This window comes from Cavia porcellus, unplaced genomic scaffold (genome assembly GCF_034190915.1).
Source record: "Cavia porcellus strain 051 isolate PalLab524CR breed Dunkin Hartley unplaced genomic scaffold, mCavPor4.1 scaffold_10, whole genome shotgun sequence".
In the NCBI taxonomy this organism is placed as follows: domain Eukaryota; kingdom Metazoa; phylum Chordata; class Mammalia; order Rodentia; family Caviidae; genus Cavia; species Cavia porcellus.
Window position 1 is genome coordinate 35,659,407 of NW_026947493.1, and position 26,363 is coordinate 35,685,769.

The 26,363-nt window shown below is 50.8% G+C and overlaps 1 protein-coding gene across 6 annotated transcripts; it reads right to left on the reverse strand.

Moving 5' to 3' along the window:
* Positions 1-3,629: 3,629 nt before the first annotated feature.
* On the reverse strand, positions 3,630-24,860 carry Wnt5a (Wnt family member 5A). Of its 6 annotated transcripts, none has more exons than XM_013143892.3 (5): positions 23,828-24,860; positions 17,887-18,020; positions 16,543-16,793; positions 11,590-11,882; positions 3,630-8,205 (listed from the first exon to the last, which is right to left on the reverse strand). In XM_013143892.3, exons 1-5 carry the CDS (start codon positions 23,831-23,833, stop codon positions 7,747-7,749), a joined length of 1,143 nt encoding a protein of 380 aa, XP_012999346.1. In that variant the 5' UTR covers positions 23,834-24,860; the 3' UTR covers positions 3,630-7,746. The 6 variants fall into 6 exon arrangements, with proteins under 6 accessions (XP_012999346.1, XP_023417400.1, XP_003480011.3 ...); XM_023561632.2 differs by lacking the exon at positions 23,828-24,860 and adding an exon at positions 22,067-23,300; XM_003479963.5 differs by lacking the exon at positions 23,828-24,860 and adding an exon at positions 20,009-21,023.
* Between the last annotated feature and the right edge of the window lie 1,503 nt (positions 24,861-26,363).

Here is a 26,363-nt window from a genome sequence, read left to right on the forward strand (position 1 = left end):
GGAGATCCTACTGCTGCTGCTATTCCAAAGAGGGGAGGTGGAGCACCAGGATATACCGTGGACGTTAGCCCAGAGGTGCACTCTGCCAAGATAGCCACAGCAGTGTCCCCATCCCATGCAGCTGTGCCTCTGCACTCTGACTTTGCCAGTCCTTGTCCTGTTGAAAGGTAGAGTCGTTTCACCCCCCTGACTCTGGGTGTGCTCAGCCTCGTTTTGACTAGCGGACAGCACTACTGTGCATGGTACCTTCCAAGTCTAGCCCCCCCTCCCTGGAATGTGCTGTCATGCATGGTCCAAACTGGTCATCCTAGCATGAGTGACTACACTGTGAGAAAGGCCCAGCCAATGGCCAGAACCAACCACTGGTTTGTGAAGGAGGCCTGGGCAACTTGGACACATCTCAAGCAGTCTGTACTCATCAGCAAAAGGCCTCTTTCATTCCAATGGCTAGTGTATCTCCCAGCCTCATTCCATCCAAGCAAGCCGCTGCCCAGATCTTGGCCTGACTCACCTAGCAGGAAGCCGGTCCTGGAAGACCATCACACGGACAAAGCCCGAGCACCAACTTCTGGTGCACAGATGGGCTCTGCGGTCAGACTTCAGCTCCCCAAATTTCCATTTGGCCACCTACAAAATGAGGGTCAAAGAACCATCTCGGAAGATTCTTGCAAATCATTCTTCAGTAGGATGAAACATGAAACCCTCGGGGAGGGCCAGGTAGGAACAAGTGCTTGTCAAGTATTACCTCCTGTAACATTTTATTTGTTTAGCTAGTACAACTTAGAGTTGTCTGCAGGTGGCGGGCAGAGAAGAGCTGAGCTTCTCTTCCTTTATTTGCCACCTCTGCATTTCATATTTTCTGTGTCTCCTATTTCTACCCTCACCCTGCTTCCTTCCCTGTCTTCCTCCTGCTTTGCTGTGGCCCCTATCTGAGGATTCCTTCAGTGCCTCCCAGAGCACACACTTCCCCACCTCACAGCCCAGGTTGTGAAGGGGATAATCACGCCCTCCAGGGACCCCTTCATGAGCACAGCTCTCCAGCTCGTCACCAGGGAGCATTCCCTGCCAGCACTAGCCCACCTCATGCTGGATCTCAAGAGGGCACAGCCAGAGAGGGTCCTCCCAGCACCCCTTCCCAACCCACCCAGCAGGAGGCAACAGGTGCCACAAACTCCAGGTCCAACAGCAGTTTCCTTCCTGCCCTCTTTGATTATAGTGCTGCCAATATGCTAATGAACTTCCTACATCTCTCAGCGGGACCCTGGTCCATCACTCACCATCTCCCAGCTTGTTTGGCCATGAAATGCTTCTTGTTGAGCTTCCCTGCCTCTGTGAGTGACGGCTCTTTAGAAGCCACAGCTCAACACAAAGCACAGAAAGCTCATGTTTATTTGGCTCTGTGGCTAGGAAAATTTAGCTGGTGATTTACTGCCTCTTTAAAAAAAATAAACTTTTTCTACCTTTTATTAAAGTGCTGCTATTGTTTGGCTCTGGGGCCAGCCTTCTGCGGGTTATGTTATTTAAATACCAACCCTAATTGAGAGGCTACTTTTGTACCCATGTCCCACCTGAGGACACTAACATCAGAGAGGACCAAGAATTTGCTCAAGGCCACACTGCAGGTGAGTGGAAGGGCCAAAACGGGGACAGGATATGCTTTTCATACACTCATTAAATATTTATTGAGTTGTTGTAATATGTTAGGCATTTCTTTGCTCTGAAATAATTTTTTTTCATGATTTATTTCTTTGTTTTAACCTCGCTGATTAGTGTGTAAGTGCACACATTTTGGGTATAGAACAGTGGTTTTCACCTGGGGTGATTTTGCTCCCCAGAGGACATCTGGGCAATGTCTATAGACATATTTTGGGTGTCATGGTGAGAAGGTGCTCATGGCATTCAGAGGGTAGAGGCTAAGCATCCTTTATTTGGAAGACTGCCTCCAAATTAGAGACTCATTCAACCCAAAACATTAAGAATGCTAAAGTGAAGAAACCTTGACTGACAAACTGTTAAAAACCATCACAATGCAAAGGCTTATAGGAGCCAAGTTACATGGCATAAACGACCAGCTAAGTGGAGATGCCCAGCCCCGTGCAAAAGGGAACAGAGGCTGCTTGAATCTGGCTGGTTGTTGCTACATGAGACTTGGAACAAACATAGCTAAGTGGCCAACTCTTCCTGTTTTTTATTCCAGGAACACAAATGTTAATGTGAAAATACTGTGCTCCTCATTTAAACATTGGCAGCTAATTGGAGTATTTCTTTAATGTTATGCGAATTAAGGGCAGCACATCTGGAAGACCTGGAAGGGTGACACAGAAGGCAGGACCCAAGTCTGCAGCCGCCTACAGGGTGCTGTCCTCGCAGGGAGCCAACAGCACTGAGTGCCCAGCAGCTCAGCCATGCTGCCTCTGCAGAGCCCTCACGCTCACCCCTAGCCCCTACCCTTACCCTCTTCCTCTCCTAGCCAGTTTATTGAACTCTTCAAGCACAGCAAGACCTGCTCAAAACACCTACTTATCTTCACAACAACCTCAAAAGACAAGCAGTTGCTCCCATTGTAAAGACAAAGGGTTCAGGGCATGGAGACTTTATGCAACCTCTACAAGGTGAACTGTGAGGGGCAGCACTGGTGTCTGACCCCAAAGCATCTGGCCCCAGAACTTACCTTCTTCACTAGACCTCCAAATCTACCTGGTGAAACTCACAGGCAAGTTGTGTCTCTTGTCAGGCAATCAGTACCCCAATGAGGTCATCCTGGACTCCCCAAGTGACCCAAACCTTGGTATCCTCCGTCTGAAGCCCAGGTTTTCTCCTAGTGGGGATTTTGGTCCCCAAGGCACATTGGGGAATGTCTAGAAACATTTTGTGCCATCACAGGTAGAACACTGACATTGGCATCCAGTGAGTCCATGCCAGGACATTGCTAAACACCACAAAGGGCAAGTCTCTGCAACAAAGGGTGGTTTGCCCTAAAATGTCAATGGCATCAAGATGGAGAACTCTGATCTAAGCAATTCACTGGCAACCACTGCAAAGTGAAAAAGGCAACAAGCAGAATATTCTAGGTGATCTGATCTCTTCTGCATCTCAAACATCATTTACTTTTCCCCCCAGAGCACTGTCTTCCTTTGCCCTGGAATTTTTCAGTAATCCCATTTCTCTGTACAAGCTGTCTACTCTGTAGAATAACCTCCAATACAACTCAACACATCAACAGCAGCAGAGCGAGTAAGAAATGGAAAAAACTAGCAATCAATAGAAGAAAATGAGCATTAGAGTACAAAGTAAATCCTTGACATTCAAGCGTAATATTGTCTACATGCCTGAAACTATTATTAGTGTGTTTTCTGGATTCTTAAGCCAGTAATGCAAACCCTTGGAGCTTTCAATGATACCAACAGCTGCAGCAGCCCAGGTGCCACGACCCAGGTTCCCACCAAACCTGAACACACACACTGCTCTGCTAAACACACACACACACACACACACACACACACACACACACACACACGACTGCACCGGATTTCACAAAATTATTTTAATAGAAAAGTACAAGATATGAATAAAAATAAATAATCTTTCTCTCATTTCTAGCCCAACAAATTGTACACTGCATATAAAAATGGTCTTAAATGCAATTTAATCCATTGCTTTTTGCTTTTGAAATACTGAGACAGCATTTTCATTTAACCTTCTAGATTCAAAGTGATACATTTTTTTTAAAAATTCCAATCTTTAATTACTATACATCCATGTTTTAAAGTTGGTTAACAAGGTATTTCCCTATGAAAGCACCAGATGTAAGCATAAATTTTGTTGATAGGCAAGTCATTAGGTCTCATAAGTTTCAACTCCTAGATCTCTGAATGTTTCCTGAATTAAAAATGTGTTTCGTCATCTTTCAAAACATGACACCACATTTTTACCATTCAATAGAGGGGAAGACTAGGAAATACTTTTTTAAAAAATAAATATTTTAATGTATATTTACAGTACTAATGCAGTATTTTAGACCCGCACCTTGATGGTCTTCTGCATTCAATATGCTTCAAGTTACGCGCACCTGTTCCAGCCATGTACTCCCTGCTCCTGAGCCCTTCAGTCTTTGAGGGCTACTTTTGCTGCTCATCTCCTGGGTCAGCCGGTACCAGTCTTCCATTTGGAGGACCTAGCACCCTACTCCCACAGCATACCTGATCATGCCAGTGGCTTGAATGGGTTTGCAGAAACCACCTGAAAACTGATCTTGGAGAAGTGGTGAGCTGGGAGGCTGCTCCAGCCTCCATAGAGCCAGCCACAGGTAGCCAAGAAACTCAAGGAACTGAATGGAGAGATGAGACTGGAGCACAAAACCTTCCCATAATGGTTCTCTTGAACATGGCTCTATTCGGCATTGCCTATGTATACATTTTTTAGTTAATTTTCCACATTGGGAAGATTTTGAATGTACCCAAGGATGAGAAGAAAAATATGCTGACACTGCTACATCTAGGATATGTTTTTGCAATAAAGAACACTGGTCAATATACAAGTCAGGAAAAACTGAACCAGATGTGAGTCCTAGAACCACAGCGTTTGAATTTGCCCAGAAATGCTATTTTAAATACTGTATATGTTGATCTACTGGTTTTTTTAAATAATGTATTCTTGGCATCCTTAGGAGGTTTCAATGTTACAAGGTCATCTGGAAAGAGAAAAGCAAAGGGCTAAAGGATCAGTCTGAGCAGCGGATGCCAGCCTCAGTGCACATCTGCATAAAACACATGCACTCGCATGGATTGCACTTAACACAACAAACCTTTAGTTTCCAGAGTTTTCATTCTCTGCTGACTGAGGTTTTCTTTTCCTAAAAGCAGCTTTCCAAGGGGCAGGAAAGCGTCACCCATGGTCCACAGTGAATTCAAAGACAGAGGTGCAACTGTTGCAGTGGTAAACACAAAGACACATTTTGGGGCGGGTGGGGAGACTAGCACTCTGGTCACGGATAAAAGTGTGTGCCTTTCGAGCTCTTCTCTGGGATGTTACAATAGCAACACGCTCTAAAACAATTAAGTTTCATGCATAATGCTAAAAGAATGTGAGCAATCCTACAGCCAGCTTTAAGCCATCTGCTTGATTTTTTTTAGGATCATATATAGGAAAAGAGAATTCTCCTTTTGTTCTGCTACATATAGAAATCCTTTGAAGCTTCCAAATAGTTTGGTTTTTGTAAAATTCTCCACTCTTCCATTACTTTAACATGTAGTTATCCTAAGCTATCCTTCACAACTCTTCCAAAAATCTCTGTGTGAATTATCTAAAGGACAACTAAAACCACTTCCCAATATACAAGTAGCCTTTTATTTTATATTCTATCTTCCATTGGCATAAGCCTCTCAGTTTGTTTTAAACCAGTGAAATATACAAATCACACAAGACAGAAATATGTACATTAAAAGTACAGAATAAAGGCCATAGAAGATATACATAATATCTGAATGACACGTAGAATATTTTACATTAAATAGTTTCTTTTAAAAGCTAGGATTGTTAAACTCAACTCTGTTCATAAACATGAATCACTAAAAAGGAACACAATCTGATTTAGCAAATAAAAAAAGTACTTCATGGTTTTTGTAGAATAAAAACCAAAAAAGTGACATTTTAAACTCAATAGTGCTTTTTAATTTCAAGATCTTTTGCTTGCAATTCACTGCAGCTGAGGGGAAGTGAACACCCTTGTGCAATAAATTAAGAGCTACTTGGCTGAGGTGATATAAAGGCCACCAAGCCCATGAAGGGTACAGGAGATCTGCAGTTTTGCAAACCCTTAAAACAATGACCATCTGAGATAAGAACACATTTGATAGCACTCTGGGGAAAGAGGTGTCCTTGTTTTAAAAAATTGTTAAACTAGCAGTCTATTCAGTGAGCTAGCTCCTCCTTAGGGACTCAAACAGGTATCACCAGATCCAACAGGCACCCGTGTCCACCCTGTGGAACACACTAGGCACAGCGAGATGCCACTAAGGTGTATCTAATGTCCACGACTATGAGGAACACACAATGCCCTCTCCACAGAGAACACAACCGGCAAGCTGGAGGTGAGGGTGCGAGCAGGACAGAGAAAGCAATCTCCAAACCAACATGCATGTCAGTGAATGGGATTCCCGAGCTTCCTCAGAAACAAGTTTCCTGGTGCTCAGGGTATGAGCCCAGCAGGGCCACAGGCCAAACACAAGATTCAAAATACACTTGGAAAATCCCCGACTGGGCTGCAGTGAAGGACAGCAATGTTCCAGATAGAAACATGCCCAGAGTAAACCTGTAAATATAAATCCTGGCTGCACTGAGATATAATCATATTTATATTTATATATGTATATATATATATATATGATATGTACAAAAGACTTGAGATATTAGGCACCATTAAAACACGTCACTCTCTTATAAATGCAACTGCCCCAGTACATTAGGAACAGTCTGAGGGTGCACCTGCAGGGTAACTAGGAAAGCACAAGTGGATGGATAAACACAGGACTCTACCAATGAACACGATGATGCCTCTGTGGACTCTGTTAGCTAAGTAATGCCATCAAAGCACTAGAACTTACTGTGTCTCAAAGTAAAAGATTTAGGGGGAAAAATCCCTAAGTAGCAAACTATTTTTCAGAACTAATGTTTCATTTCCTGTCCTACAATCACGGGACCCAGCAGAGCGTGGCCAGCACCACATCATGGCACAGAGGGACCAGAGAGGGTGTGGGGCCAGCTAGGAAAGTGGGCTTCACTTATTTCCTCAGTGGGGTTTCCTGCTCTGCATGCAATCACCTTGATGTCTGGGCTGAAGATCTGTGAATGGAATTCAGGTGTTATTTTCACTGGCACTTATGAACCAGGCCAATCTCTACCACAATGACAAGGTATTGCTCTTTATGTCCAACCCAACACATCCCTCCCAAAGAAGTCTGGTCTCCAGAATTGTTTGAGGTAACACCTAGGTAACGCCATCTAGAAGATTCCAAATTTTCTAATTTCTGGGCACTTTTCTGTTGCCCCAATTTTTACTTAACTGGCTCTCCAAGTTTCCTAAGCTACTAGACAACAGACAACCTGCAGACGGGGCATTGGAGAATGCAGCTCATGTTATACCTGTTTTTCTTTGAAGAGATGAGACATTTGTTCTTATATATTTTTAAATCATAATTTTGCAAATATTTTGCAAACTGTCAGCCCCTAGGAAATTGGGTCACTCATTTTCTGTGTTTTTGCTTGTTTTCTCAAGACCTTTTGTCTTGCCCAGAGCATTCAGAGTTCGTTTTAGTCCTAGAAGCTGAATCATGCACACATTCGTACCAGGGCACTCTGGCTGGACCTTACCATCCCAGATGACTCCACAGCTAAGAAAAATACGCATTACCTTTACTTGCTGGGTGTGTGCTACATCCACACACCCAGGCTGGGGTGTGCGCTGCTTCCCTCTCATCCTATACTAGCAGAAGAAGCCTTGGATTATTACCTTTTCAAAGATCCACAAAATAAATATTTTTCTTGGTTCCCACCCCCATTATTGCCAAATAATAATTATAATATTAATAATAAACCACAGAGTTTTTAGATGGTAACAGAAAAAAATATGGTTCCGGTTGCATTTCTTGAGGAAAAATAAAAATATTTTTAAAAAGAAGAACCCGAGTCACTGTACTTTCTATAAATAAGTGGGTCCTGGGCACAGGGCTGGGTGACGGCGGGCACCCACTATTTGCACACAAACTGGTCCACAATCTCGGTGCACTTCTTGCACTTCACGTAGCAGCACCAGTGGAACTTGCAGTGGCAGCGCTCCGTCTGCACCGTCTTGAACTGGTCATAGCCACGGCCACAGCACATGAGCTCGCAACCGTCCATGCCCTCCGAGGTCTTGTTGCAGAGGCGGCCCTGGGTACCCAGGGAGCCCGTGCTCTCATTGCGCACGCAGTAGTCAGGGCTGGGGTCGATGTAGACCAGGTCCTGCGTGGTGGGTGAGTTGAAGCGGCTGTTGACCTGCACCAGCTTGCCCCGGCTGTTGAGCCGCATGGCCGCCGCGCTGTCATACTTCTCCTTCAGGGCGTCGCCCACCTTGCGGAAGTCCGCCAGCTGCAGCCAGCACGTCTTGAGGCTGCAGGACCCGGACACCCCATGGCATTTGCAGGCCACGTCGGCCAGATTGTACACCGTCTGCAGGAAAACAGATAGGTCAGTACGCAGACTCCAGGGGGACCCAAGACATGGACATGAAGACATGGGCATGGGCCGCAGCTCCCGTGCACCTTCTCCATCAGATCAGCTGCACAGGGGCTGTTTTATCTTACTCTCTGCCACCGGAAGTCGTGTATCGCCTTCTATTAAAACCTCTACAAAGAGCCAGAGGATGTACCTCAGTGGTGCAGTGTCTACCTGGCAAGCGTGAGGGCCTGAGCTTGATACCAGGTACAAAAAAAGACTAAAAACTCTACAAATAAATACGCTTTAGCCACTCACTAACCTCCATGGGAACAGGAAGAAAATAAACCATTCCAGTTACCTCTTCTCGTGCAGGGAAACATAAGCAGAAAGGCATGAGCGTGCATCCTACAGATTGTTCACATTTCCTTCCCTGAGGTCAGAACGGTCATAAAATTATCACCCCCATTTCACCGACAAAGAAAGTGAAGCCCAGAGAGATGCATTGGTACTCTAACCATTGCAAGGTACAGTACCACGATTTGAACCCACACAGCTGGTCTTCATGTCCATGCTCAGTGGCTTGCCCCTGGGTAACCAGCTAGTAGGTGCAGAGCTGGGAAGGGTCCGGCCCCAGTGGATTGAGGGTTCAAATCTTTCACCACTCCTGCTCTAACTGTTGCATGCTAGATGCTGTCCTGAAACCACTCCACTCTTGATCTCACTGAATAACTCCAGCAGCTTCATAATGTGGGCTGGATTAGAGGAGGGTACAGTGACACAGGAGTGCAAGCGGCCTGTTAGAATGTGGGGGAACTGGATCTCAGGGCCCTCACTTGCATAGGGGAGGCAGGGCTCCTCCCTGCTGACAGCCTCCCTTAGCCAAGAGCATCTGCCTCGGAGCCAGGCAGATAGGGATTCTGCTCTTGCCTCTGCCCTTGAATTAAGAGAACCAGCTGCATCTTTCTAAGTTTCCGTTTTCCCAGGAAAGGGCACTGCTAGAAGGATACAATTCAGGGAGGCATGGGAAGCACTTGGCATGAAGGCACATCGGTAAGCCTGGTCTCCCTCAGGGTGATGGGCATTGTGTCTGGGCTGCTGCCCAGTGGCCACAGCCTTCTAGTAGCAGTGCCTGTGTGTCTGCCCCGCAGTCTGGGAGGTGTTAGCTGCCTATTCATTGTTCCTACTGCCCACAGCTACCTTCCCAAGTCCATGTGGGTCGTTGTGCTGACCAGGGCCCATCAGGATACTGGAGGCCGTGTCCACCCAAAAAGTTACCTTCTTCCTCCAGGGAGTCCTAAGGGCCTTCTTTGCAAAGAGGCCAAAGTGTACGCTCTTGGCATAAGGACTTTCATGCACTTAGCTAGCCTGAAGAAGGTTCTGTAAACATATTTAACCTTTGCTCCCCTTTGAGGAAATAAAAAGCTAATCCTCTGAAGAAATTCTAATATGATTTCCTGGCCAAGGGCCCACTCCACACTGCTCCCCCGACCGTCCCAGAGAAAAGCTGTCTTCTACGTAACCCCAGGCCCCAGGGGCCACAGTCAGCTCCCCGCGTCAGTGCAGGTACTAAGCAAACTGATACATCAGGAGTGCTTCCCTATTTTCCTAAGTCCTCTCTCCTTGGCTGTCAAGCCCCTCATGATTTGTTAAGCATGGAAGCGTTGGGAAAGCACAGTGATAGCTGAAGGCAGAGCTGTGGGCACAAGGCTGGACACAGCACCTCTGTCCTGGAGACCTGTGCTCCTGACCATGGTGGGAGCCAAAGAGTCTGGGTCAGCCTGCTGACCTGCCCCCACATGGCCCAGTGACAGCCACCAGCCAGAGAGCCAACCCACCTTGCAAGTCCCCCAGCAGGAAGAACCTGGGGAAGAGAGAAGCCACAGCTCCCCTCCGGGCACTATGTGAGCCCTCGTGGCAGTGCAAGCAAAATTTCGCAGTTTAATACTTCCTGACACCCCAAGTATTTAACATCAAACCTGAAGAGCAGATTAGTGAGCCAGAATTATCTACACAATCTGTGCCTTTTCTACATCCTTTACATCATAATGTTTAATAATTAAGTTATCATTTATCAAGCACTCACTACTGGCCAGCTCTAAAACCAAACCCTAAGACTGCTTCAAATATTATTTTCTAGGTTAAAGTCGAGTATTGGCAATTTTGTATAATTCAAACCACTCCATGATCTCACTTGGTCTTCCCAGTAACCCCAACTGAGAGTTCCTGTCATGGTCACTGACACATGGAAATGTAGAAACTGAGGCCCAGAAACCCACAGGAACACAGAGAAGTGAACTGCAAGCCACATTTCTCTTGATCCAAAACCTCCAACTCTTCCCTGCTAGCGTGGGCGGCATGAATGGAATGTGAGTGGCCCTGGGCTTATATTTCAATCCGTTCGTTTTCTTCCACAGACACAGCGTAGTTCTCTGGGCCTCAGTTTCCCAATCTGTGACGTGAGGTATAGGACCAAAAGTCCTATGGCCCTGTCCAGTACTGTATGGTCTACTCTGTGATTATCTTCCTTTTTCCCTCACCCCAAAATACAGAAGAGTGAAATCTCTGACCAGAAAATTCCTGGCACCTACCTTGGGTTCTGTGAAAAAAATAATCTCCCTGGTTTTCGGTGCTGCCAAAGTTAAGCTTTCACCCCTTCATTTGAAAGCAGCCATAAAGTGCCATGTGTTGCACCATAGGAAAGGGGGTTCTTTTTAAACTCCTGTGGAGTTACTTTTCACATCCCTGCCAAGGGAAGGAAGAGGGGACCCAGGAGACTCAGCAGGGCTGGGGCTGTCCTCGGCTCCTCTTTAGAGACCCCTGGCAGCAGTCTGATGGTCAGACCTATGAAATTCCTCGCTGCTAAAAACGCTGTTGTTTTCTTAGAAAATCCCTTTTTAAAACTCTCTCAGACATTTGGAGGGCAAAGAGAAGGTCCACAGCTGGGGTGAGGTCCTTCTCAGCAGGGCCCCCATTGGGGTTAAGGTTAAATTCTCTCACAAGTGGGGGTGGTGTCCCCTCAATGTTCCATGGGAGGGGAGGAGTTGTTAACATTGCTATTTGCAGTTCTGGGCTCTGTTGGCCAATAGCATGGGCCACTGGCTGAAAAGCCTTCCTCAGGCACCCAGGCTGGGCTCCAGGAGGACAGCTCAGGCCTGGGCCTGGGCGGGCTTCCTGGGTGCGCACCCCTCTCCGGAGAGGACCCTGGGAAGACCCAGGACAGACAGAAGAGAGAAGGGGAAAGGAAAGGGGGGCTGGAAGGGAAGGGGGAAGAGGCTGAAACAGGGCGGGAGGACATTTTTAAGGCAGGAGAAAGCAGGAAGAGTTGGCAGGGGAGGCAGGAAGAGAGGCAGAAGACGGAGGGCTCTGCTGGGGCCGGGGCGAAGCGCCCCCACTCACCCTGCGGCCCGCCTCGTTGTTGTGCAGGTTCATGAGGATGCGCGCGCTCTCGTAGGAGCCCTTGGCGTGGATGCGCTCCCTCTCGCGCGCGTCCACGAACTCCTTGGCGAAGCGGTAGCCGTAGTCGATGTTGTCGCCGCAGCCGCCCCACAGCCAGTCCCGCGGCAGGTCCTTGGGGCGCGCGGCGCGGCTGCAGCCGCAGGTGGACAGCTCGCCCTCGCGGCACGCGCGGCTCATGGCGTTCACCACGCCCGCGGCGCTCACGGCGTAGGTGAAGGCGGTCTCGCGGCTGCCTGCGGACGAGGACGGGGGTCACCGGCCTGCGGGGCGGGGTGGACGCACGCCAGCCCTGCCCCTTCCCCCAAAGCAGAGGGCGGTGAGCCCAGGCACTTCCGGCCTGCACCCCAAGGGAGGGGCCTGGGAGGACTCCTGGCCCCACGCACGTGCCATGCTGTCCCTAGGCCCTGCTAGTGGGCAGGGTGAGCCCTGACAGGCCAGCGCTGCACCTCACTGGGGAAGGCAGAAGATGCTCTTGGGGTGTACCTGGGTCTTCCCCCCACCCAGGCAGGGGGACAGGGAGAGCTCCAGCACACTTGCAGCCTCTGGAGGAGGGCAGGCACTGAGAAGTCCAGCTGCCCAGCCATGGCCCCATCCTCACCTACACCCAGGCTGTGACCCCAGGCTGCCAGAAGCCACAGGGAGCCACAGATCACAAAGAAGCAGCAGATCCTTGGTGTTCTGGCTCTGACACTGAGCCCAAATCAGCACTGGCTGGAGCAGAGCTGGATTGATTTTCTCTGTGACTCTTTTGAAGATATTCAAAACTTATATCCAAAAATATGTCCAAAAATGCACATAAAAGGAGTCATTGAAGGAAAGCTCAGAACCTGGGTAGACGTCTTTATCCTTATTCTTAGATTTGACATGATTTTCATTCTGAGCAGGAGGAGCACTGAATTCCTTAGGCTTTATGCCTCTGAAAGCCTGAAGGTTGCAGAGGAAGCCAGGTGCTGCCCACACTGGTGTGGCCACACACCCTCCTCCTCTGGCAGCTGTAACCTCCTTCCTCTTCTATTCTGCGGCTCAGTGTCACTGCACAAGGCCCTTCCCTTTCCCTCAGGACAGCTCTAACCTGTTCATAGAGAGGCCTACATGAAATCGGCTTTTTCTTAAATCCCAAGCTGATTGGACTAGTACTTCTCACTCAAGAATGTGTGTGTCCACTCTCTGACACCCCTCTGTTTAATGCTCCTTCAGCCACCATCCCTGCTCCTCCACCCTATCCCTGCCCACCAGCACCCTGACCCATGGACTCTGCCTCAAAGTATTAAAAATGACATAAAGAAGGAAAAGGAGGAGGGAAAGAGGAGAAGGAAGAGGAGGAGGAGCAGGAAGAGCAAGAGGAGGAAGGGGAGGAGGAAGAAGAAGAAATAATAATAATAATCTAGAAAAGGGGAGGAGAAAGTTTTTCTTCCTCCCCGATATCAGCAAAGAATATCTCCTTGTAACACAGTTATAGAAGTGTAAGAAGTTATAGATGTGTAAGGAGAAGGGTGATCATCAGAGACTGCCTTAAACTCCACTTGCATATTGAACTCTGTCATGTAATAAGAAGCCACAATAAAGAAGTGTCATACTATGATTGGGAAGAAGTTCATAGCCAGCCAAGGCTAAGCCTGGGGGTGAGAGAATGGGGCCCTCAATTTCCTCAATTGTAAAATAAGGGGTGAAATAAATGTCTATGAAAAAGGTCCCTTCTAGCATTAAAATCCCTATCCTGGAATCAGTTTCTCCTCAACTGGCTTTGAGAGCTTACTAACAATGGGTGGGGGACACAAATACAGCTGACAACAGGACTGGCCCCAAAAGGAAAGGCTTGCTCTGCAGGAGGGCGGCCACACCAAGCCAAGGGCCCAGCAGACCGCCCTTTCCTGGGGCTCCATGCCCATACTTGAGTGCAGCCCCCTGTGTGGGCCTGCTTCCTGCAATGGTGAGGGTTCTGACTCACCACAGACCCTCCCCTCCCACATTTTAAAAATGAAAAACTCGAGGCATACACTGGTGGTTGGCAGGAGGATCCTGAAGTTCCTTCCTCGGGGCAGGACATCTATGCAGCTCAAGGAAAGTCAGGAGAAAGGAGACAAAGAAGGAGAGCAGAAAGATGCTATCTGAGGATTAACACTAATAGCTCGGAAAATGCAGTGGCCCTAGACAGGAGGCTTGCAGAATAAAGAGACTATGGCTACAATCAGAGGAGATAAAGCAATCCTCTGAGGATAGAGGGAAGTAAAACACAGTCCTTTGAGTACACAGAATATACAAGGCTGTCAACAAAACACAGTAATGCTGCTGCTTCCCTACGTCTATACTGAGCATTGCCCTTTTTGCCACAGAACACAAACCTGTAGAAATGTCTAAGCTAACTGGTGTGGCAGTAGAAAACGTCAGTCTGAAAAGTGCCCTCTGGCTACCAGCCTGTGGCTGCAGTCACCTCAGCGGGGAGATCACTGATTTACTTCGGTTTCCTCTGTGTAAGTCTACATTTACTTGGATCCTCACACCCCTTAAAAATGGTGCCTTCTGACATCTTTTCAGTGTGGAAACAAAGACAAGCCAGGCACAAAGGCTGGAAGGAAAGGATAGCATGATGAAAAATGAGGAAGCTTCCAAAATGAAGAGCAGGCCCCTCCTCAGACAATTGTGCATGGTGCCTCCGAGGCAGCTGGCACCTTGGAAAAATGAGTTGAGGAGGGGGCAGGAGGTGCCAGCTGAGTTTCTCAGACCCTAGCCCCCCACAGGGTCAGGTTCCAACAGATAAGAATTACTTCCAGTGTCTCACGGGTACTGCTTGCTTGGGGTGAGCACATACACATCTTTGGGTATCAAAAGGGCTTAAACTGTCCCTTAGCTCAGACATTCCCTAAAGTGGAGAAATGAAGGCAAGGTCACTTTCCCACTATTGGAGTTGGATCTTGGTTCTTAACCTAGTTTTCCTCCATCTCTGTCTCTTCTTACAAATAAGAAGACCATCACAAGCCACCCAGCCGCAGGTTTTACTTCTAGCCACCAGGTCCTTGCAGCCTTTGGCCTGGTTCTCCCACTCTGAAGACAGCAGCTGACTCAACCCCAACTTCCAGGAGGCCTCTCAGAGGCTGTTGGGGCACCCTCCTACCCGCAGACTATCAGCACAGACGGAAGTGCCACCTAACCCAGGACTGAGTACTTTCCAGGGACAATTAAACACAGGCCTTTGCACAAGAATTTTCCTTGGGAAAGCAGGCCCTTTGAATCTTGGACGGCATTTAAAATAAATCTCTGGCAGAACTCAAATTCATTTAGTAAATGATAGCTTATTCTGAACATTCTGACCCTAAGCAGGCCATGTATGAAGATGAGAAGACAGTGTTAGATGAAATCTGTGTTACGGGACTCCACAGAAAAGGGCTCCCACTGCCCTTTCCCTTCTGCTTAACGTCAGAGGTGTAGGATTTTGGCTAACGGTATCCTCATGAGAAAGTGGTCCTGAAGTCTGAGAGGCACACAGTTAAAGGGTTTGGAAGAAGCGGGGAAACTGACAGCTGACGAGCCAGTCTGATAGTTTTTTTTTTTTTTTTTTTTTTTTTTTTAAGTCTTTAGTTCTTCCAACAATAGCAGAATGGAGAATTAAGTTCCTACCACATCCCCAGTCAACTACAGAAGACAGACATCCCTGCGTCCTGGGCTCCTGAGCTTACCCCTCGCTCTGATCTCAGTATATGCATCAGCACATTTTAATCATTAACAGGAAGGACAAAGCTCTAGGAAACTTGCAGGCTGGGGCCACAGGCCATTTTCCCATTCAGTTGGAGGAACGGCTTCAAATTCTGAATTAGTTTAGTTTATGAAGCCCCTTGGCTCAAACGTCCACTGACAACTCTTTTTTGTTCTCAATGAATGCACTTTTCAGTGTTTTTAGAAAAAGTGTTTTATCCATCTGTGGACACTAGGCCAATTTTTTATCGTCATTCAATATAAACAGTGAATTGATTTGATAAATTACTTTTTATTATAATATGACTACAGTCATATTAATTATAAAGACTTGTTTGCATAAGAGCAAAGAGATCAAAAATATTCACACTAGAAAACACTCATAAGACTACATCTGTCCAAACTAGGAAACCAAACCAGAGGCTAAGTGAGTTTTTAAAATTTTTGCCTTTAGCCCAGTAATTTACATGCTATCTCCTTCCCAAATGGAATGACAAGTTCAACAACATATTTAAAATTAAATCTCAGACTGTAAGCAATACATTTAAAACTTTTTTTAAGTTTCTAGGTTGAGAACACAAGCATATGATTTTCTGTCAATTGTCAAAATTACACACATAAATTAGATCACTTCTAAGTAAATTTTTTCTGGGACTAAAAATAAAGTTTTTGACATATATATCATTGCAAGTATCTATGTTAAGAAAATTAACAAGATACTTAACAAGTATCTATGTTAAGAAAATTAAGATCTTGTTCGCTACCAACATATCCAGCATTCTGAGAGATCACAGCTTTTAGCTGGATGCTCGGGCTATTTGAATTGTAGCTTATGAAATTTATAACATCAGAGTTTAAGTCTAAAAGAATCTAAATGACTCAGCTTCCCACATCTACTTTTGAGAAACCAAAATAAGTATTCTGCTACTACTTTAAACAAAACGCAGTTTAGAAAAAGTAAGTGTTCAGAAGAACTAAGGTGTCTGTGATGCTCCTGCTGGTTTGGTTTAAAAAAAAAAAAAAAAGGCCAAAATATATCATCAGCTGTGGGGACCTCAATTAATACTATTCCTCACTCTGACAGAATTTTCCAACTTATCCCCCAGGCTGGAAGGTACCTGATCCACCAAGCACTCAAGCAAGCACTGAAGATTTTTGCTAGGAAAAAAAAAAAAAATCCACAGATGTTAAGTGGCTTCCTACCTATCTGCATAACCCTGCCAAAGACGGAGGTGTTATCCACAGTGCTGCAGTTCCACCGCCGATGTCGGAATTGGTACTGGCATTCTTTGATACCCGTCTTCGCGCCTTCACCGATGTACTGCATGTGGTCCTGATACAAGTGGCACAGTTTCTTCTGTCCTTGAGAAAGTCCTGCCAGTTGGCTGCAGAGAGGCTGCGCTCCAATGATATATACTTCTGACATCTGAACAGGGTTATTCATACCTAGCGACCTGCAGGGGGGGTGCATTCAAGATTTACATGAGCTCTTGAGGTAGGCCCCCTGAAAGCATGTCAGCAATACATAGTTTCAGGCACACAGATGCTTTTTCTCTCCTGCTGTCCTCATGACAAAGTATGAGAAGGGCTTATAAAACTCCTCTGTTTAAACTCCACTCAGAAAACGGAGGTATTGTGCAGTCCTCATCCACCATCTGGGCTCCTCTGCATTTTCCCTCTCTTCCTTGCCCCTGGCTGTCCTGTATATCAGAATAATATTTCCAACATCCACTCAGAAAAGGAGAAAATGGTGGTTTGGGGGGACCAGCTACTGACTGGATAAAATGACTCACTTTGCCCCACAAATTAGATTGATCTGCCTTGAAAATACAAATGCCGAACATAGACATTGGCAGGAGACAGCAAGAACAGAGGGACAAGTAGAGAGAGCACATTTCTTAAGGCCTCCTTATGTGATTATGAAGGACCCAAGACAGGGTATCCAGTAAGCAGAAGTCATGTTTGACAGAAAAATGCTGTTCATTTACAGGGAAAAATATCCAGGGCGCCATCAGAAATGACCCTCTGGATATTCTGCAGCCTGTCTACAAGGTCCTTCCAGAACCGAGGCCCTTAGGGGCATCTGACAACTTCAAGTTCAGTTCCTTTGATCAAATACAAGCCTACACATTTCTCCACTTGGGAGTTGAGCCCTCTTCCTATGACCCTGCTACATCTGATTCTGGGCCTCCAGCATCAGGAAATAAAAGGTGAAAGTCACTTTTACTACATAGAGGTGGCACAAAGTGAGTTTGATAAATAGGCTTACAATTATTAGAAAAGTGAATTTCTGTTCCCTTTTAGCACACTCCTGCATAAGCACTTCACAGGAAAAGGGCTAGATTTATAGGTTCTGATTCCCTATGAAGATCAGCTTTATAATATTAGAAAGTTAAAAGAAAATCCTGAATTAAAATATGCAGGGGTAAAATATACTATACACAACATATTAGATAAATGCATGCAGACCCACTCTCCTCTTTTAAATATTGCAGCATCATACAAACGACTCTTAAAAAGAAGAATATGCACACAAAATGGACTTACCACCAAGAATTGGCTTCTATTACAACCTGGGCAAAGGAGAAAAATATGGCCAAAGCCATCAGGAAGAGTTTGGAAGACATTGCACTTCGAGCCGTCCCCAAAGCCACTCCCGGGCTTAATATTCCAGTGGACTTCTGGAGAGGGAAGAAAGGAGCAGATGTTTATTGCCTCTCGGATAATTTTCAAGCCTACAAGCCTACAAGTTTAAACAACAGAAGCATCCGGGGGTCTCTTAAGTTTACTGTCATTGACTGCACTTCTCCTCCGTGAGCTTTGTGATGGCAAGATATAGGCAGTTTCTTTTTCCAAATTAATCCACCCACGCAACCTCACCAGGAAATCTGATTTCGCTGGGCTCTTGCGCGCGGGGCGCGCCAGCGATTACAAACATGTCTCAGTGCTGTTGAGTCAAAGCCCCGGTGCCAGGCGCTGCCTCCTTCCTGCTTGCTGCAGCCCTGTACCCCCTCGCTGCACTCGGTCCCTCCCCAGGAATTCACTCCAGGAACCCGCCGCCACCCTCGTCCTCTCCCCGACCTGGGCCAAGCAACAAGTGGAGCCAGAATTAATTCCAAGGGCGAGAGGAGCGCGAAGGCGAGTGGAGCAGGAGCGCGCCGGCTGCTGCGGAGGAGGCGGGGTGGCCGCGCGGGTGGGGGTGGGGGCAGGACCGAGAGGGAAGGGAAGGGCAGGGGGTGGGGGCGAGGCCGGGACGTGCGCAGTGCCCAGCTGGGAAATGCAGCTCCGAATTAACATCATATGTTTCATAATCAGTTTACGGGCCGATTTGGGGAAAGCCACTTCCAGATGGGGTTAGAGCAGCCTCGGCTTCCTTTAGGACACTCTTCAACCAGATTGGGGTGGGGAGGAGTGGAAGAGTTTGGGGATAACGGGAAGAGAGATCTGTTCTCCCAACCAAGGAAACCGGAAAAGAGTGCCCTCCTCCTCCTGCCTACGGCCTCCACCTCCGCTGGACCGAGAGAAGGGATGAAGCCCGGAGAAAAACGGGGGGTCTGAGTCCGCTCTAGGAGGAAACTCTCCCTGCGCTTCCCGCAACCTCTCCCCAGACTCCGAGTTTTCACTCTCAGGTCCCCAAGCCTGGCAGCTGCCGCGGAACTCGGAGAAGGGAATCGCAAAAGCACTCGATTCTCTCCAGGTCCGGGTCTGGAGTTGTCAGCCACTGTCTGGTCGCGGCGCTGCGCGCCTGGCCTTGGAACACCGCCACCCCGCCTCCAGCCTCGCCACTCCAGCCCCACTCAGACCCCGCTGGCTTAGTTCCGAAAAAAGACAGGGGCGCGGGCGAGATGAGGACGAGTTTCCCGAAGGGGCCAGAGATGCGCTGGCTCGGGAGCCGCAGCTGTACCCCTGGGGTGCAGGCCAAGGGGGCCAGCGGCGAATGGTCCCTTCCTGAAGAAGTTCAAGGACAGGAGTCGGCCTTGGACTCTTCCGTGCCGTGCCTCCCCACTGGTGACTTTCTACCTGCAGGCGGCGACGCGAGAGGCGTGAGCTGTGGGAGGAGCGGGTTTCCAAACTCCGGGTTCACATCTCGGTGAGTACAACTCGGGGACGCGGCGCCTCCCGCAGCCCCCGCAGGAGACCCCTCCTCTGGAAAGGAAAGAAAGGCGAGCCTCCTCCAGGCGGCGGAAGGCCCTGCCAGGAACCTGCGCCGCCAGGGCTCCAGGGTCTCAGGAGGCGGCGGAAACGCCACCGAGCTCTGGAGCGCGCCGCGGCTTGCTCGGCGCGCCGCCGCTGGGGCCGGGACGCCTTCGGGCCTCGCGGAGAGGCCATGCTTATGCGGTCCTTTGCGCCGGCCAAGCGGGGCGCAGTGCCGGGGCCCTGCAGTCTGCAAAGCACCGCAGAGCTAGGGGTGCATCCTGGAGAATGGGAATCTGGGGTTTCCCCAGCCTGAGAGAGCGAGGCTCAGACTCGCTCCCCACCCCCGCCCCAAGTGTCAAGTTTCTTCCAGGGGCGGGGGTGGGCAGCCAGGTCCGCCGCGCAGCCCGGCTGAGGAAGCGACTCTCCCCAACGGCGGCCGAAGCCTCACGAGCACGCACACAGCCACACACACCCTTCTGCACATCTACACACTCACAGGCGTGCACAGACCCACAGGTTCCGACGTGCTTACGAGTCGGCGGCTGGATCTTTGCCGACCGCGGGCCCTTTCCGAGCTTCGCCGCGGGCGGGGCGTGGGGCGGGGCCGGGCGCGGAGAAATTGATAACAGATTCGGAGGATTACAGCAGATCTCTTTGTTAGAGCCGAAGCCACACAAACCGAACCCTCTCCCGGCTGGGCGCCTGGGGGGGGGGGTCCACCATTCCTCAGAACCTGGATCAACCCGGATCCATTCGTCCGGTTTCCGAGACGTGTGACTCGCCAGCTCCAGGGTAGGGGAGGTGGGGGTGTCCCAGCGGCACCCGCAGGAGAGCCCCGAGAGTAGCGTCTCCACTTAACCTCGCGCGCTTGCCCGGAAACACCTTGGCCTTCTTCCCGCTCCAATCCCGTTGCAACCCAGAAAAGGCCCCACGTGTTTGAGAGGCTCAAAAAACCCACAGCGAACTCAGTAATAAATACATCCACTCTGTAGGGCATAACATACCATCTGTTTACCAAGAGATCCGATCCGAAGAGACAGTACGGAACGAGACCTCTCGGGAGACTCTCACACCAGGATAAAACAAAAGTTCTGGTCAGAAGCTGTTTCCAAAGAACGAACGAAATGTTTTTGAACAGGGGCCCACGGAGTCCACTCTGTAAGACCCCCAGGTATCTGTTACTCGTGTGCTCCGAAAAGGAGGGCAGGGGGCATCTGAGGGGCTCAGCGCAGGGTTAGGGTGAGGAGGAGGGAGGGCGTTTGGGCGCCCCGGTCTCCAGCCTAGACCAGCTCCCAGCCTCAGCCTCCCCGAGAGCCTGCGCGTGGGAGGAAGATGTGAACCGCAGTGCCGGCCGGGTGGTAGGGAAGGCCGAGGGAACTCTTGAGGAAGGGTGATTGGAGAGAAAGTCCTGGGCGCAGGGAAAGCCCGCGCAGCCCCCACTGCACAGGCGATCCCTTAAGGAAAAGGAGGCAAAGGCTAGGCTAAATCTTAGACTCTTCATCACCTCGCTGCCTCACTCGGTCCGGGCATCCCTTCTCTCCTAGACTCTGCTTCTGGAGCCCAAGCCTGAGGATGGAAATGAGAAGGGAAGCCAACTAAGGGGAAGAAGCGCATCTCACCAGGGCACTCGGGGACAAAATGGATGGGAAACTCCAAGAATAATCTCCACTGTTCCTGGAAAATAAACTGTTTGTATCAGTCAACTCTCTTCCTAAAGCGGGAGAGAGATGGAGACACTTCGCCGGGGCGCGAGGGCGCCGCAGCAACCGAAAACTTGGGATCCGGAAAATCAGCGAGAAGTGTAAGGAATAAAGAACGGACCAAAAAGAATGGTAGGAAATCCATTTTTGGGGAAACAAAGGATTCATTGCTCCCCGTGCCTTGAGCCTGTGTGCATGGTGCCATGGGTTATGTGCCACAGTGCCGCGTGTATGTGTGGGGGGGTGCGCGCGCGCGCGCGCGCGCGAGCACAGCGGGTTAGGAGGGAAGAGAATCGCCCAAAAGAAGACAGAGACTGCGCCTGGAGCCCAAATCGGTGCAAGATACAGGACCAACTTCTGATGCCCGGGCTTGAATAGACGGCAGAACTAGGAATAGCGAGACTCTGAGGGAAGCATGCTCTATGTGGTCCTCCTGTTTCCTGTCCTCATCACCTTGAACTGGCGCGCGCGCGCGCGCGCACACACACACACACACACACACACACACAACACTTACACTGTGTTCTACAGGGGATCTGACTCTCTGAAAGCGCAACTCTGTCCAGAGGTGAGCAGGATGCGTGAAGAAAGAAAATTAAAAATAAGTCCAGTCGAAGTTCAGAAATATTTCACCTCCACTGTTTACTAGATAAGAGACTAAGGACATGAGAAGGAAAGCAACACTTGCCTGGGACCACAAAGAGAGCCACTGAGATAACTGAGGCCACACCCGAGGCCTCCTAAGAGCACATCCTCTCTCCTACTTCTACAAGAGGTGGCACCCCTTCGTCCAGCAGTCTGAGCCCCTTTTGTTGAGTTGGACCCACAGCCCCTTCTTCCAGCAGCCGCGCAATTCACTCCGCCTCTAGGGGTCCCCCAGGGTTACATACGTAAAGGAGGTGCGGTGGTCCAGAGGATTGAGGGGGCGCAAAGGAGGAAGAGCAGCTGGCCGCTCCAAGGCCCAGAGCCGGCGGCGTCCTACCTCTCAACAGCCAACAGGGGGCAGTCGGCACCGCACAGCGGGGGGAGAAAAGCCGAGGGTACCGCTCTGAGTTCTGTGCTCACTGCGCAAACCCCTTGTGCACCGGAGCGCCCTGGGGACGCGAGGAGACTGCAAGGAACTAAGGCTGGGCCTCCTAGGGAAGGTCTTCCCGAGGACACATTGGGGGAAAGGCTACGGCCTAGTACGTTCACGACCTGAGGACTACTGACCCTTTATCCCCACTCCATGGCCCTCCTGCGCGCGCGTGCGCGCGCGCGCGCGCGCACACACACACACACATACACACCCTGTCCTAGGTCACTGAGTGCTCGCAGTAGCGTCTGATCCCTTGAAACTCCCTGGAGAGGCCACCTAGCAACCAAAGCTCGGGCAGGTCCCGCAGCCTGCGTTCGTACGTTAGTGGAGGCGCAGGGTTGACGAAGTGCAATCCCACAGCAGGACCCAAATCACTTCCCAACAGCAAGGAAGTAGGGAGAGAAGTGGCCCCAAAGGCAGACACTGATTGGAAAGGGAACACAGCTTAGGGTCTGCGGGGCTTTTTAAAAACCCCTCCCCCTTAAAGGGTAGGGGGGATCGTTTGCTTTTCGGAAATATCTTAATTCCAATGCTAAACTTACTCTCCACGCATCAGAAAATGGAAAAGACCATGAAAAATGGAAATAAGGCGAAAAAGTAAAGATTGTTTGGAAAATAGCAACTTACACTGCAAGAAAAAAGTTAACTTTTTTAAAAGTGAACTCTCCGTGACCCTCTGGGTGTGTGACTCGACGTTAACACACAACTGACACTTAAAACAAACACGGGTTCACAAACTGTCCTCTGCCTGCTGGCTCTCCCAACGCCGAGGTCCCAGAGCTTCTAAAGAACAAGGCAGGCTCGGCTCTGGGGTTGGAGCGCGCTCTCCGAAGGCCGGATTAAAGCCACTCGGACCACAACTCCCCGCCCCCATCACCGCTGCAAAGTGCCCGAGTTCACCCGGCGGCGGCTAATAATGCTAATAACGCGACCCCGCTCTCCAAGCCGGGGTGCCCGCTGGCCCCCCGCCAGGCACTCTTAAAGGTACAGGGGCCCAAATCGCTCTAGGTTTTGGCCCGGACAGGCTTGCAAACTGGCCTCGGTCAGGCGATGGGGGTGGGATTGGGGGTTGGAGTGGGGTGGGGGAGGGGTGGGGAGGGCGCCGCTCTGGGGTCCGCGGTCCCTAGCCTTGCCGCTGGTTCTCCCAACCACGAATTCTCCCTACCCCTTTCTGAGCCCCGGCCACACACTCTCCGGGCGCCCGTGCAGTGGGCGCCTGATAAATATTTGCTGAATTGAATCATTATCCTGTTACTGAAAATACACAGTAAATTACGCTCGAGGCTCTCGGGGTAAAATGAAAGTCTTCCATGAACCGCTCTGTTTCTGCCTTCGCTTTTCTCCACTTCTCCTCCAGGGTCGAGAAAGTTTGCAGAATGGCTGGGGTGAGGAGAGGCGGTGGGGTGCGGGTGGGAGAGGGCGAAGATGTAAGAGCCCCTGCCAAGCACGCAGGAGCTCAGCCCCTCGAGGGATCTGAGAAATGGAGGGCTAGGAAGAGGTTAAGGGAACTCGGTTAACTTCAAGAAGAAAGAAAGAAAAAGTGGCGAGCGCTGGCGGCGCACTGAACACCTACCTTCATGGCGCGGGGAGGGGGCGCGGAGAGGAAGTCGCCACCCCGGCGAGGGCGGCCGAGGAATCCAAGCGGAGCGCTGGGTTAAGCCGGGGGGAGACTACGGGAGCAGGGCAGCAGAGTCCTCCTGGGGGCGTCGGGTGGGCGCAGTGAACCGCAGCCAAAGCGGGCACGGGCGCCCGGGCTTGGCCTCCCGAGCTGGACTGCGCCGAGAGGGGCCCGGGAACGGAGCCGGCGCCGAGGTGCGCGGGCGGGCAGCAAAGGCTGGGCCGCGCTGGGGCGCAAGGAAGGAGCCGCGGGTCCGGCGAGGGCGCGCAGGCGACTGTTCCGCGGCGAGGCGCTCCCTCTCCAACGTCCATCAGCGACGGCGGTAATTAGGGCTTTCCAACCCCAAATGTGGGCGTGATTGTGCAAAAGACTTTACAACAAATAATAAAAAAATTCTTCACAAGAGGGTGAAAAAAATGCCCCACTACTTAACTCTGGCCTGAGGCGGGGAAAGGAGGGGCGATCCCTGCGCCCAGGTGCCCCCAGTTCATTCACACCGCGGACTCTGCAAACTCCAGGCGGCTCGCGCCTCCTGCTCTGCAGCTCCTCCTCTCCGGGTCTGTGGCCGAAACTTCTGCTTCGCGGGGACAGATCCTGTGGCCACGAGTTAGTGTGGACGCCTGTGTACACAGACACACAGACACACACACACACACACACACACACACACACACACACACACGCTGCAGGCTTGGGGGGCCACAGAACAGAACAATCAGGCGCGCAGGGCTTTTTCTCCGGGCGATGCCACTAATCGTGCACCAGTCACCAACAGAGCTGCGAGGGTCAGCGCCAAATTCTGTTTCATTTTAGGGTCTAGCAAAAGTGTGGGCGCAGAATGAGTGAAAGTCGGCACCGAACTTTCTCCGGCAGCGGGCGGGTTGGGGAGGCGACGGTGCTTGCCGGGGAGACGCTGGCTTTCTCCTCCTCACCCCCTTTCTCTCTTCGGGTTACAGTCGCTCTTTTCTTTCGCCCCCGTCCAGGACGAAGGCACAGGGCAGCGAGGACACCGCGGGCGCGGAGGTGGGGAGCGGCGGGAGCCGGGCTCCGTGGCGGCTCAGCCCGGGGTCCGTGGCCGGCGACTTCTGGTCCGCGCCGGATCCGCGGGGTGGCGAGCGGCGGGCGGTCTGGGCTCCGAGCGGTAGCGGAGGAGCTCGCTGGGCAGCGGCCGCGCAGTGCGGGGCTCCGGCGGCGGAGGCGGCCCGGGGAGCCCGCGGCAGCTTCCACGCGATTCTGCACCTCGCAGACTGACTGACCGACCGACCGCGGGGCGTCCCCCCCACCCGCCCCCCCGGCCCTGCAGGCCAACTACCTCCTCTCCCTCCCTCTCTTCGGACTCCTGTTTCCCCCAGTGTTCCCGGTCGAGGAGAAAAAAAGAAGAAGAAGTAGAAGAAGAAGAAAAAAGAAAATTTAAAGTCGCAGAACCAAAAGCGGCTGGAAAGGCGAGGGTGGCGGGGAAAACCTCAACTTTGGTCTGCGCATGCGTGCTAAGACCGGCCTATGACAAACTCCGCAGGATTTTAAAGCTGTACTACGGGCTGGGGTGCTGGGAGGCGGGGTACCCCCCCTTGGGGCCCCCTTCACTTGGCTCCCCATCCCCCAGGCATCTGTTGGAGGAGAAAGGTCCACTCCGCAGCCGCTGCCTGCCCGCTGCGCTTCTAACAATCCACCAACCGCGAGAGGCTGAACCCCAACTTTCCAGACTGAACCCCTTGGCTTGCTTATCCGAAACTGCTCCCAGTGGGACTCCGCAGAGAAGGCGTCCAGACAGGGAAACCCGTGGGAGACCTCAATTTTGCGGCCGAGGGAGGGTACCAAACCCCAGGGCTGGAGGGCAGGGTGGGTGCGGGCACCCTGCAGATCCCGAATTGAAGAGGTTGAGGTGGCGGCACTGAACGTCTGGTTGCGACCCAGCGCCGCCTGGCGCGACCAAAGTCCTGCCGCGCGGGTCTAGGCGGCTGCTTTCAGGTGAGAAGACTCTGAAGTTTGGTCAAATCATGTTCCAGGCTCCAGAACTTCTGCTTGCTGCCAGATACCCTCCGGAGCTGGGATTCCGGTGCCCAAGGTGGGGCACGTGTGCTCTCCTTCCAGCACGCTAGGAGCGGCACCCTGAAACAGTGCCTCAATGCAGAGCAGTTCGTGTTCTGTATTGTTCCCATCCTCCAGCGGTTCAAAGTGAAAGAGGTGCACAGGCACACACACACACCACCGGACAGGAGCATTTCATTCCTGCCAACCAGGGTCACGCACTCAACCTGAAAGGGGCAAAATTCGTGGCCTTGATACTTTGGGGTGGTAGTGCTCTGTCCCCCACCCCCTGGCTGAGCACCCTCTGGGCGTGCAGGGGAGTCTCCGGGACTTGGCCCGTGCTATGCAGCCTCTTCCAGTCCGAGGTGAGGACTGGACATCTCCCCAGCACTGCGCTCCTCCCTACCTCTGGCCTCCTGTGCTTGGAGTGCGAAAATGGCCTTTGGAGCTTCCCACAAAATGT